Source organism: Poecile atricapillus, chromosome 4 (assembly GCF_030490865.1).
Source record: "Poecile atricapillus isolate bPoeAtr1 chromosome 4, bPoeAtr1.hap1, whole genome shotgun sequence".
Classification (NCBI taxonomy): domain Eukaryota; kingdom Metazoa; phylum Chordata; class Aves; order Passeriformes; family Paridae; genus Poecile; species Poecile atricapillus.
The window spans coordinates 74,717,338-74,730,329 of NC_081252.1; the positions used below are offsets into that span (position 1 = coordinate 74,717,338).

At 49.5% G+C, this 12,992-nt stretch overlaps 1 protein-coding gene across 1 annotated transcript; it reads left to right on the forward strand.

Annotated features, from left to right (window-relative positions):
• Positions 1-1,704: 1,704 nt before the first annotated feature.
• On the forward strand, positions 1,705-11,312 carry PAIP2B (poly(A) binding protein interacting protein 2B). The gene is made up of 4 exons (XM_058838101.1): positions 1,705-1,787; positions 5,201-5,346; positions 7,938-8,072; positions 10,561-11,312. Exons 2-4 carry the CDS (start codon positions 5,212-5,214, stop codon positions 10,615-10,617), a joined length of 327 nt encoding a protein of 108 aa, XP_058694084.1. The 5' UTR covers positions 1,705-1,787; positions 5,201-5,211; the 3' UTR covers positions 10,618-11,312.
• Positions 11,313-12,992: the final 1,680 nt, after the last annotated feature.

Consider the following 12,992-nt stretch of genomic DNA (forward strand, 5'->3'; position numbering starts at 1 on the left):
CATTAAATCCTGAGCTCATTAACTCAACTCATTAACTCATTAACTCCTGAGCTCATTAACTCATTAACTCCTGAGCTCATTAACCCATTAACTCATTAACTGCTGGGACAGCCCTGGGGGCGCCTGGCCTGGGGACACAGAGGGGACACAGAGGGGACACAGGGGACAGTCACAGCCAGCCCGGTGTCACTGCTGGGGACACAGGGGACAGTCAGAGCCAGCCCGGTGTCACTGCTGGGGACAGGGACAGTCAGAGCCAGCCCGGTGTCACTGTTGGGGACAGGGACAGTCACAGCCAGCCCGGTGTCACTGTTGGGGACACGGGACAGTCACAGCCAGCCCGGTGTCACTGTCCCCGTGCCAGGAGCGCTGCCACCCCTCGCTGTGTGACATTCCTTGTCCCCGCCCGTGCCTCGGTGACATCCCCGGGCAGCCTTGGTGACATCCCCGACCCTCCTTGGTGACATCCCCGGGCAGCCTCGGTGACATCCCCGGGCAGCCTTGGTGACATCCCCTGCCCTCGGTGACATCCCCTGTCCTTGGTGACATCCCCGGGCAGCCTTGGTGACATCCCCTGCCCTCGGTGACATCCCCGGGCAGCCTCGGTGACATCCCCTGTCCTCGGTGACATCCCCTGCCCCTGGTGACCTTGTGGCTCTGTCCCCTCCCACCCCACAGCCCCCACCTGGGTTTGGGACATCCCGTGGTGACACCCTGATGCCACCCCCGGTGCCACCCCCTTGTCCCCTCCGTGCTATTTTTGGTGACCCCGCTGTCCCCAGCCATAGAAGGAGCCGCTTGTCCCCGAGGTGGCAGCGGGGATTGTCACCTCCCGGCCCTTGTCACCTCCCGTCCCTTGTCACCTCCCGTCCCTTGTCACCTCCCGGGGACACTCGGTCCCGGCTGGAGCCACCGGCCCCTGCTGGCCTTGGGGACAAAGCTGGGGACAGATTTGGGGACACCGCCCTCCATCCACCCCCCCTTTGTCCCCTCGGCCGCGCTTTGCTCTGCAGGGAAATGTCCCCACCCCAAACTGGGAACACTGGGAATGTCCCCACCCCAAACTGGGAATGTCCCCATCCCAAACTGGGGATACTGGGAATGTCCCCATCCCAAACTGGGAACACTGGGAATGTCCCCATCCCAAACTGGGGACACTGGGAATGTCCCCACCCCAAACTGGTGACACTGGGAGGGTCCCCATCCCAAACTGGGGTGACCCCAAAATTTCCCACGGGGTCTCCCAGAACCCCCAAAATTTGGGGTGCGGGGCCTCCCCTCCCCCCCCCCCCCCCCCCCCAGCCACGCGCCTGCCACGTGACCTCCTCGCGCTGTGTTTACATGATTGGACCAATCAGCGCGCTTCTACCAACGCGCCCTGGCGGCTGGGCGGGCGGTTTGTGACGCCGCTTCTCATTGGGTGAGGCGCCTGTCAATCATCCTCTGGCCGCGGGGGGAGTGGCATTCGGGGTTATTTACATCGCGCGTGGCCACGCCCACCCCGCCCAGGCCACGCCCCCTCGCGCTGCCCGTCTGCCCCACGTGGGTGACGCGTGCGCTCAGCCAATCAGAGCCGCCAGCGCCGGCCAATCAGGAGCGCCGCGCGCTGGGTGGGATTAACGGCGTGATTGACAGCTGAAGCGTGCAATAGCAACGCGGGTTATGCGCTTGGGGGCGTGGCTACGCGGCGGGGCTGACCAATGGGAGGCGTGGGCGTGGCCGCGGCGGGAGGGGCGGGGCCTGGCGGCGGCGGCGGAGGGAGCGGAGCGGAACCGGCCCGGCCCGAGGTACCGGGGGAAAACGGGGGGGACAGCGGGGCCCGGGACACCGGGGGGACACCGAGAGACACCGGGGGGCTCCGGGCCCGGAGCGGCATCCCGGGATCCCAAAAGTGTCCCCGAACGGCCTCTGGGGGGGCGGGATCGGCTCCTCCATCCCAATCCCATCCCAATCCCATTCCCAGTTCCCATCCCAATCTCCAATCCCAATCCCATTCCCAATCCTAATTCTCAATCCTGCACCAATTCCCAATCCCATCCCCCAATCCCATCCCCCAATCCCCATTCCCAATCCTAATCCTCAATCCTGCTCCAATTCCCAATCCCAATTCCCAATCCCAATTCCCAATCCCATTTCCCAATCCCATTTCCCAATCCCATTTCCCAATCCCATTTCCCATCCCCATTCCCAATCCCCGTTCCCAATTCCAATCCCATCCCCCATTCCCGTTCCCAACCCCAACCCTCAATCCTGCTCCAATTCCCAATCCCATTTTCCATCCCAAATCCTTAATCCTGCGCCAATTCCCAATCCCAATCCCAATCCTGCTCCCCAATCCCAATTCCCAATCCGAACCCAAATCCCCAATCCCAATCCTTAATCCTGCGCCAATTCCCAATCCCAATTCCCAATCCCATCCCAGTCCCATTCCCATCCCCCATTCCCATCCCAATTCCAAGTTCCCAATTCCATCCCCCAATCCCCATTCCCGATTCTCAATCCAATTCCCAATCCCATTCCCAATTCCCAATCCAAATTCCCAGTTCCCAATTCCCAATCCCACCCCCATTCCCAATCCCATTCCCAATCCCAATCCAAATTCCCAGTTCCCAATTCCCAATCCCATCTCCCATTCCCATCCCAATCCCAATTCCCAATCCCAATCCTGCTCCAATTCCCAATCTCATTCCCAATCCCCAATTCCCAGTTCCAAATCCCAATCCCTGATTCCCATTCCCAATTCCCAACCCCAATCCTCAATCCTGCTCCAATTCCCATTCCCAATCCCACTCCAATTCCCAGTTCCATTTCCCATCCCCAGTCCCAATCCCAATCCCAATTCCTGATTCTCAATCCCATTCCCAATCCCACTCCAATTCCCAGTTCCCAATCCCATTCCCAATTCTCATTCCCAGTTCCCAATCCACATTCCCAATCCCATTCCCACCCCATCCCATTCCCAATCCCAATCCTAATTCCCACTCCAATTCCCAATCCCCATTCCCAATCCTAACCCTCAATCCTGCTCCAATTCCCATTCCCAGTTCCCCATTCCCAATTCCATTCCCAATCCCAAACCCATCCTTAATCCCCAATCCCAATCCCAATCCCATCCCCCAATCCCAATCCCAATTCCCAGTTCCCAATCCCATTCCAAATCCCCAATCCCATTCCCCATTCCCCATTCCCAATCCAATTCCCAATCCCAAATCCCAAAATCCCAGATCCCAAATCCCAAAATCCCAGATCCCAAATCCCAAAATCCCAAAATCCCAAATCCCAAAATCCCAGATCCCAAATCCCAAAATCCCAAATCTCAAAATCCCAAATCCCAAAATCCCAAATCCCAAAATCCCAGATCCCAAATCCCAATTCCCAGTTCCCAAATCCCACTCCAATTCCCAGTTCCCATTCCCAATCCCATTCCCGATGGATCCCACCCTCCTCTTCCTCTCCCGCCGGGATTTGGGATCCATTCCCTTGGAATATTTGGGATCCATTCCCTTGGAATATTTGGGATCCATTCCCTTGGAATATTTGGGATCCATTCCCTTGGAATATTTGGGATATTTTCCCAGGCTGGAGCCCCTTCCTGCCCCTCTGGAATTTCGGGATTTGGGGATTTTGGGAAAGGATCCAGGATTTGGGATCAGGATTTTGGGATTTTGGGATTTTGGGATCCGACACCGCGGAGCCGGAGCCGCTCATCCTCCGGAATTCTGGGAGCAGGAAATCCGGGATTTGGGATTTGGAACCTGGGATTTTGGGATTTGGGAGTTTGGGATTTGGGATTTTGGGATTTGGGATTTTGGGATCCAGGATTTGGGATCTGGGATTTTGGGATTTGGGAAAGGATTTATCCCGGAAAAATCCACCCTCAACTCCTGGGATTTGGCGTTTTCATGGAATCCTGGAATTCTTTTCCTTGGGAAAAACCCCAAATCCCATCCAGGGATAATTCCCAACATTCCAGCTGGATCCAGCCCGGCCTTGGGCATTCCCAGGGATCCAGGAAATCCAGGAATTCCTTCCCAGTGGGAATCATTCCCTTTCCCAAATTCCAGCTCTCCCAGAATTCAGAATTCCCGGGATTTTTCCCTTCTCCGGGTGAACATTCCCGGTTTTTCCAGCCTTTCCCAAATCCTTGTGTTTCCCTCTGGAATTGGGGAATTTCTCCCGGATTTCCCAGTCAGGAAAGGAGGGAAACGGGATTAAATTCCCAGGAATTTTGGTTTTCCATGGAATTCTGAGCTCTGCTGATCCCAGAAAATCCCAGCGCCGGAATTCCGGGAGCTGCTGGATCCAATCCTGGGATCCCGCTGGGATCAGATCCTGGGATTGGGAATGGGTCAAATTCCTGGGATCTGGGATTTGGGATTTGGATCCAAAATCCCCAAATCCCAAAATCCCAAATCCCAAATCCCAGATTCTGGATCCTTTCCCGGATCCCAGATCCCGAATTTCCCACTCCCAGAATTCCAGAGGATGAGCGGCTCCGGCTCCGCGGTGTCGGATCCCAAAATCCCAAATCCTGAATCCCAAATCCCAAAATTCCAAATCCCCAGATTCCAAATTCCAAATCCCAAAATCCCAGATCCCAATTTTCCCATTCCCAGAATTCTGGAGGATGAACGGCTCCAGCTCTGTGGGGTCAGATCCCAAATCCCCAAATCCTGGATCCTTTCCCAAATTCCTGATCCCAAAAATCCCAAACCCCAGATTCTGGATCCTTTCCCGGATCCCAAATCCCGATTTTCCCATTCCCAGAATTCCGGAGGATGAGCGGCTCCGTCTCTCCAGGGTCGGATCCCAAATCCCAAAATCCCAAAATCCCAAATCCTAAATTCCTGATCCCAAATCCCCAAATCCCCAGATCCCAGATCCCGATTTTCCCATTCCCAGAATTCCAGAGGATGAGCGGCTCCAGCTCTGTGGGGTCGGATCCCAAATCCCCAAATCCTGGATCTTTTCCCAAATTCCTGATCCCAAAATCCCAAATCCCAAATTCTGGATCCTTTCCTGGATCCCAAATCCTGATTTTCCTGTTCCCAGAATTCCCGAGTATGAGCGGCTCCGGCTCCGCAGTCTCAGATCCCAAATTCCCAAAATCCCAAATTCCTGATCCCAAACCCCAAATTCCTGATCCCAAACCCCAAATCCCAAATCCCCAGATCCCAAATCCCGATTTTCCCGTTCCCAGAATTCCGGAGGATGAGCGGCTCCGTCTCTCCGGGCTCGGATCCCGGCTCTCCGGCGGCTCCGGGCGGGAAGGAGCTGCCGGGTTCGGATCCGGAGCCGTTTGCGGAATTCCTGTGGATGGAGAACGAGGAGGATTTCGATCGCCAGGTGAGATTCCCAAAATTCCTGGAATTTTCCGGCTCTTCCCGGAAAATCCCTTGGAAAAATCCCTCGGGAGGAGGGGAAAAAAAGTGGGAAAAGAATTCCAGAATTCCCTGAGGATGGGTTTGATCTCCCGGGAATTTTGGGATTTGTTTTTCCTGGAATTTGGCTCATCCCGAATTCCCGGATTTCCGGGAATTTCTGGAGCTGCCGGAATGTTCCGGACTCGGAGAGCTCCGGAATTTGGGAATAAAGAGCTGGAATTGGCTCTGGAGCCTCATCCCGGTCCTGGAATGTTCCAGAACATTCCAGAACATTCCAGGAAATCCAGGAAATTCCAGAACATTCCAGGACATTCCAGAACATTCCCAAAATATTCCAGGAAAATCCAGGAAATCCCAGGAAAATTCCAGAACATTCCCAAAACATTCCTGGACATTCCTGGAAATTCCAGAACATTCCCAGAAAATTCCTGGAACATTCCAGAACATTCCAGGAAATCCTCAGAACATTCCAAGAAAATCCAGGAAATTCCAGAACATTCCCAGGAAATTCCCAGAAATTCCAGGGACATTCCAGAACATTCCCAGAATATTCCAGGAAAATCCAGAAAAATACAGAACATTCCCAGAACATTCCAGGAATTTTTGAATCGAGGAATTTTTTGGGAGGAATTTTAGAAATTTGGGAATTTTCCTCTTGGAAAATCCTTGGAATTCCCAATTCCCAGAATCAGGAATTTGGGATTGGAAAGATCGAGCTGTGCCAGGCGGAAAATCGGGAATTCTTTGGAATCTTTGGAGCTCTGAGGGTTTTTCCTGGAATTCCAGAGCTCCAAGGTTTTTCCTGGAATTCCGGAGGTTTTTCCATGAGAATCTCTGGAGCTCTTTTTCCCAGAATTTTGGGAGCTCCGCGGGTTTTTCCCGGAATTCCGGGAGTTTTTCCATGGAATCTTTCGAGCTCCAAAGTTTTTTCCCGGAATTTTGGGGTTTTTCCATGGGAATCTCTGGAGCTCTTTTTCCCAGAATCTTGGGAGTTCCGTATGTTTTTCCCAGAATTCCAGGGTTTTTTCCATGGGAATCTCTGGATCTCCACAGGTTTTTCCCAGAATTCCTGGGGTTTTTTTTCCATGGGAATCTCTGAAGCTCCGAGGGATTTCCTGGAATTCCGGAGCTCTGAGGGTTTTTCCTGGAATTCCGGGGCCGTTTCCATGGGAATCTTGGGAGCTCCAAGGTTTTTCTGGAATTCTGGGCTGTTCCCATGGGAATTCCTGAGCTCCGAGGGTTTTCCTGGAATTCCGGAGCTCCCAGGGTTTTTTCTGGAATTCTGGGGGTTTTTCCATGGAATCTCTGGAGCTCCAAGGGTTTTTCCTGGAATTCTGGGATGTTTCCATGGGAATCTTGGGAGCTCCAAGGTTTTCCTGGAATTCCGGAGCTCCGAGGTTTTCCCTGGAATTCTGGGGTTTTTTTCCATGGGAATCTTTGGAGCTCCAAGAGATTTCCTGGAATTCTGGAGCTCCAAGGGTTTCTCCCGGAATTCTGGGCCGTTTCCATGGGAATTCCTAAACTCTGAGGTTTTTCCTGGAATTCCAGAGCTCCAAGGTTTTTCCTGGAATTCTGGGGGTTTTTCCATGGAATCTCTGGAGCTCCAAGGTTTTTCCTGGATTTCAGGAGCTCCGAGGGTTTCTCCCAGAATTCCAGGGTTTTTTCCCATGGGAATCTTGGGAGTTCCAAGGGTTTTTCCCGGAATTCCAGAGCTCTGCGGTTTTTTCCTGGAATTCCGTGTTTTTTTCCATGGGAATCTCTGAAGCTCCGCGGGTTTTTCCCGGAATTCTGGGGTTTTTTTCCATAGGAATCTCTGGAGCTCTTTTTCCCAGAATCTTGGGAGTTCTGTGTGTTTTTCCCAGAATTCCGGGGTTTTTCCCTGGGAATCTTTGGATCTCCGTGGGTTTTTCCCAGAATTCCTGGGGTTTTTTTCCATGGGAATCTCTGGAGCTCCGAGGGATTTCCTGGAATTCTGGAGCTCCGAGGGTTTTTCCCGGAATTCCGGGGCCGTTTCCATGGAATCTTTGGAGCTCTGAGGGTTTTTCCTGGAGCTCCGAGGGTTTTTCCATGGGAATCTCTGGAACTCTTTTTCCTGGAATTCCAGAGCTCCAAGGTTTTTCCCGGAATTCCGAGACCATTTCCGTGGGAATCTTGAGAGCTCTGAGGGTTTTCCTGGAATTCTGGAGCTCCCAGGGTTTTTTCTGGAATTTTGGGGGTTTTTCCATGGAATCTCTGGAGCTCCAAGGGTTTTTCCTGGAATTCTGGGATGTTTCCATGGGAATCTTGGGAGCTCCAAGGTTTGCCTGGAATTCCGGAGCTCCGAGGTTTTTCCTGGAATTCTGGGGTTTTTTTCCATGGGAATCTCAAGCTCCAAGGGTTTTCCCAGAATTCTGGAGCTCCGCGGGTTTTTCCCGGAATTCCGGGATTTTCCATGGGAATCTCTGGATCTCCGCGGGTTTTTCCCGGAATTCCGGGGGGTTTTCCATGGGAATCTCTGGATCTCCGCGGGTTTTTCCCGGCATTCCGGGGTTTTCCATGGGATGTGTGCGGCAGGTGCAGGAGGAGCTGCGGGAACAGGAATTCCTGGATCGCTGCTTCCAGGAGATGCTGGAGGAGGAGGAGCAGCGGGATTGGTTCATTCCCGAGCGGGACCTGAAACCCGGAGCCGAGCGGAGCCAGGAGATCCTGGTGAGGAACGGCCGGAATTCCGGCGGGAATTCCCAATCCCTGGGATCCCCAAATCCCTGGAATCCTCTAATCCCTGGGATCCTCAAATCCCTGGAATTCCCAATCCCTGGAATCCCCAAATCCCTGGAATTCCCAATCCCTGGGATCCCCAAATCCCTGGAATTCCCAATCCCTGGGATCCCCAAATCCCTGGAATTCCCAATCCCTGGGATCCCCAAATCCCTGGAATTCCCAATCCCTGGGATCCCCAAATCCCTGGAATTTCCAATCCCTGGAATTCCCAATCCCTGGGAATTCTCCCATCCCTGGGATCGTCAAATCCCTGGAATTCCCAATCCCTGGGATCCCCAAATCCCTGGAATTCCCAATCCTTGGGATCCCCAAATCCCTGGGATCCCCAATCCTTGGAATTCCCCAATCCCTGGGATCCCCAAATCCCTGGAATCCCCAAATCCTTGGAATTCTCCCATTCCAGGGATCCTCAAATCCTGGGAATTCCCAATCCCTGGAATTCCCCAATCCCTGGGATCCCCAAATCCTTGGGATTCTCCAATCCCTGGGATCCCCAAATCCTGGGAATTCCCAAATCCCTGGAATTCCCAATCCCTGGAATTCCCAATCCCTGGGAATTCTCCCATCCCTGGGATCCTCAAATCCCTGGAATTCCCAATCCCTGGGATCCTCAAATCCCTGGAATTCCCAATCCCTGGGATCCTCAAATCCTGGGAATCCCCAATCCTTGGGATCCTCAAATCCCTGGAATCCCCAATCCTTGGGATCCTCAAATCCCTGGAATCCCCAATCCCTGGGATCCTCAAATCCCTGGGATCCCCAAATCCTTGGAATTCCCCAATCCCTGGAATCCCCAAATCCTGGGAATTCTCAATCCCTGGAATCCCCAAGTCCCTGGAATCCCCAATCCCTGGGATCCTCAAATCCCTGGAATCCCCAATCCTTGGGATTCTCCAATCCCTGGAATTCCCAATCCCTGGGATCCCCAAATCCTGGGAATTCCCAATCCCTGGGATCTCCAAATCCTGGGAATTCCCAATCCCTGGAATTCCCCAATCCCTGGGAATCCCCAATCCCTGGGATCCCCAAGTCCCTGGAATCCCCAATCCCTGGGATCCTCAAATCCTTGGAATTCTCCCATTCCAGGAATTCTCCCATCCCTGGGATTTTCCAGGCCCTGGGATCCCCAAATCCTTGGGATTTTCCCATCCCTGGAATTCCCCAATTTCTGGGAGTTCTCCCATTCCTGGGATCCTCAAATCCTTGGAATTCCCCCATTCCATGAATTCTCCCACCCCTGGGATTCTCCAATCCCTGAAATTCCCCAATCCTTGGAATTCTTCTGTCCTTGGAATTCTCTCATTCCTGAGATTGGTCAATCCTTGGAATTCCCGAATTCCTGGGATTCTCCTGTCACTGGGATTGGCCAATCCTGGGAATTTTCCCATTCCTGGAATTCTGTCCCTGGAATTTTTCCCTGGCTCCCCATCCCAAAATCCCTTCGGAATTCAGGGATCCCTCCCCGGCCCCATCCCAGAATTCCCCAAATCCCCTCAGAACTCCCCAAACCCATCCCAACCTCCAGGAATCCCAAACTCTGGGAATTCCCGGGAAAAATCCCAAAATTCCCAACCCTGATCCCAAAATTCCCAATCCTGATCTCAAAATTCCCAACCCTGATCCCAAAATTCCCAACCCTGATCCCAAAATTCCCAATCCTGATCTCAAAATTCCCAATTTTGGGAAATTCCCAACCCTGATCCCAAAATTCCTGATCCTGATCCCAGAATTCCCTGATCCCAAAATTCCCTGATTCCAGAATTCCTAAACCTGATCCCGAAATTCTAAATCCTGATCCCAAAATTCCCAATTTTGGGAAATTCCCAAACCTGATCCCAGAATTCCCAATCCTGATCCCAAAATTCCCAAATCTGATCCCAAAATTCCGAATCCTGATCCCAGAATTCCCAACCTTGATCCCAAAATTCCCTGATCCCAAAATTCCCAATTTTGGGAAATTCCCAACCCTGATCCCAAAATTCCCTGATCCCAGAATTCCAAATCCTGATCCCAAAATTCCCAAAATTCCCAATTTTGGGGAATTCCCAACTCTGATCCTGAAATTCCCAACCCTGATCCCAGAATTCCCAAAATTCCCGACCCTGATCCCAGAATTCCCCGATCCCAAAATTCCAAATCCTTATCCCAGAATTCCCAAAATTCCCAACCCTGATCCCAAAATTCCCAAAATTCCCAACCCTGATCCCAAAATTCCCAGAATTCCTGACCCTGATCCCAAAATTCCCTGATCCCAGAATTCCCAAAATTTCCTGATCCCAGAATTCCCAATCCTGATCCCAAAATTCCCCGATCCCAAAATTCCAAATCCTCATCCCAGAATTCCCAAAATTCCCGATCCTGATCCCAAAATTCCCAAAATTCCGGATCCTGATCCCAAATTCCCGTTTTATTCCAGAGCAAGAGCTCCCTGAACCCGGACGCCAAGGAATTCATTCCCGGAGTGAAATATTGACCGGGAAGAGCCGGCAGAGACTGATCCCGATCCAGGGAAAATCCGGGAAAATCCAAGAAAATCCGGGAAAATCCGGGAAAATCCCGGAGAGGCTCCGGCTCCCGGGATCGGATCCGGATCCGAACGTTTTGGGGATTTTTTCCCGGTTTTTTGGGGTTTTTATGGGATTTTTTGGGGGTTTTTTGGGAATGTGGGGAATGGTGGGAAAATGATGGGAAAATGTGGGAAAAATGTGGGAAATCCTGGAAAAATGATGGGGAAATAATGGGGAAAAATCATGGATAAAAGATGGAAAAATCATGGAAAAATCGTGGGGAGAATTGTGGGAAAATTTTGGGGAAATCGTGGAGAAATAATGGGAAAAATCATGGGGAAAAAAAGGGAAAATCATGGAAAAATCTTGGGAAAATAATGGGGAAAATCCTGGGGAAAAAAAAAGGGAAAATCTTGGGAAAAATCATGGAAAAAGAATGGAAAAATCCTGGGAAAAGAATGGGAAAATTGTGGCAAAATCATGGAAAAATCTTGGGAAAATCTTGGGGGAAATCATGGAAAAATATCGGGAAAAATCATGGAAAAATCGGGAAAAATAATGGAAAAAGAATGGGAAAATCCTGGGAAAAATCTTGGGAAAAACATGGAAAAATATCAGGAAAAATCATGGAAAAATGGAAAAATCTTGGGGAAAATCATGGGGGAATCTTGGGGGAAATCATGGAAAAAACATGGAAAAATAATGGAGAAAATAATGGAAAAATCTTGGGGAGAATTGTGGGAAAATCTTGGGAAAAACATGGAAAAAGAATGGGGAAAATCATGGGGAAAAAAAGGGAAAATCATGGAAAAATCTTGGGAAAATAATGGAAAAATCATGGAAAATCTTGGGAAAAATCTTGGGAAAAACATGGAAAAAAAATGGGAAAATAATGGGGAAAAAACATGGAAAAATCTTGGGGAAAAATGTGGAAAGTCATAGAATAATCTTGGGAAAAACATGGAAAAATAATGGGAAAATAATGGGGGAAATGGTGGAAAAATCTTGGGAAAATCTCGGGAAAAATCATGAGAAAATCATGGAAAAATAATGGAGAAAATAATGGAAAAATCTTGGGGAGAATTGTGGGAAAAACTTGGGAAAATCATGGAAAAATCATGGGAAAATAATGAGGAAAAATCCTGGGGCAAAAAAAGGGAAAATCTTGGGAAAAACATGGAAAAATAATGGGAAAAATCATGGGAAAAAAAAAGGGAAAATCAGGGAAAAATCTTGGGAAAAGAATGGGGAAAATCCTGGGGAAAAAAAAAGGGAAAATCTTGGGAAAAATACGGAAAAATGTCGGGAAAAATCATGGGAAAAGAATGGGGAAAATCCTGGGAAAAACATGGAAAAATCTTGGGGAAATAATGGGGGGGAAATGGTGGGAAAATCTTGGGAAAAATGATGGAAAAAACATGGAAAAAATAATGGAGAAAATCCTGGGAAAAATACTTGGAAAAGAATGGGAAAATCATGGGAAAATCATGGGAAAATCCTGGGAAAAATCATAGAAAGATCTTGGGAAAAATCATGGAGTAATAACGGAGAAGATCCTGGGAAAAAATGGGAAAATCTTGGGAAAAACATGGAAAAAATCTTGGGAAAAATCGTGGGAAAAGAATGGGAAAATTGTGGGAAAAATCTTGGGACAATCTTGGGAGAAATCATGGAAAAATCTCAAGAAAAATCCTGGAAAATGATGGGAAAAGAATGGGGAAAGTTGGGGAAAAATCCTGGATAAAACATGGAAAAATAATGGGGAAAATCCTGGCAAAATCATGGAAAAATACCGGGAAAAATAATGGAAAAATTATGGGAAAAATTCTGGGAAAAGGATGGGAAAATTGTGGCAAAATCATGGAAGAATCTTGGGGGAAATCCTGGGAAAAACATGGAAAAATAATGGAGAAAATCATGGAAAAATCTTGGGGAGAATTGTGGGAAAATGGTGGGGAAATCTTGGGAAAATCATGGAAAAATCCTGGGAAAAATCCTGGGAAAAGAATGGAAAAATGGGAAAATCTTGGCAAAAATCTCGGGAAAAATCCTGGGGGAAAATAACAGGAAAAACTTGGGAAAAATCTTGAGAAAATCATGGAAAAATAATGGGAAAAATTTGGGAAAATTATGGCAAAATCATGGAAAAATCTTGGGGGAAATAATGGAAAAATCTCAAGAAAAATCCTGGAAAATGATGGGAAAAGAATGGGGGAAATTGTGGGAAAATCATGGGAAAAGAATGGAAAAATCATGGAAAATCTTGGGAAAAATTTTGGGAAAAACATGGAAAAAATAGGAAAATAATGGGGAAAAAACATGGAAAAATCTTGGGGAAAAA

Excerpts from the sequence above, each read along its gene's own strand:
- PAIP2B (XM_058838101.1), top strand. The coding sequence starts at position 5,212 with ATGAGCGGCTCCGTCTCTCCGGGCTCGGATCCCGGCTCTCCGGCGGCT. Across the intron at positions 5,347-7,937 it reads AGGAGGATTTCGATCGCCAG|GTGCAGGAGGAGCTGCGGGA; the intron begins GTGAGATTCCCA and ends TGTGTGCGGCAG. Across the intron at positions 8,073-10,560 it reads AGCGGAGCCAGGAGATCCTG|AGCAAGAGCTCCCTGAACCC; the intron begins GTGAGGAACGGC and ends GTTTTATTCCAG.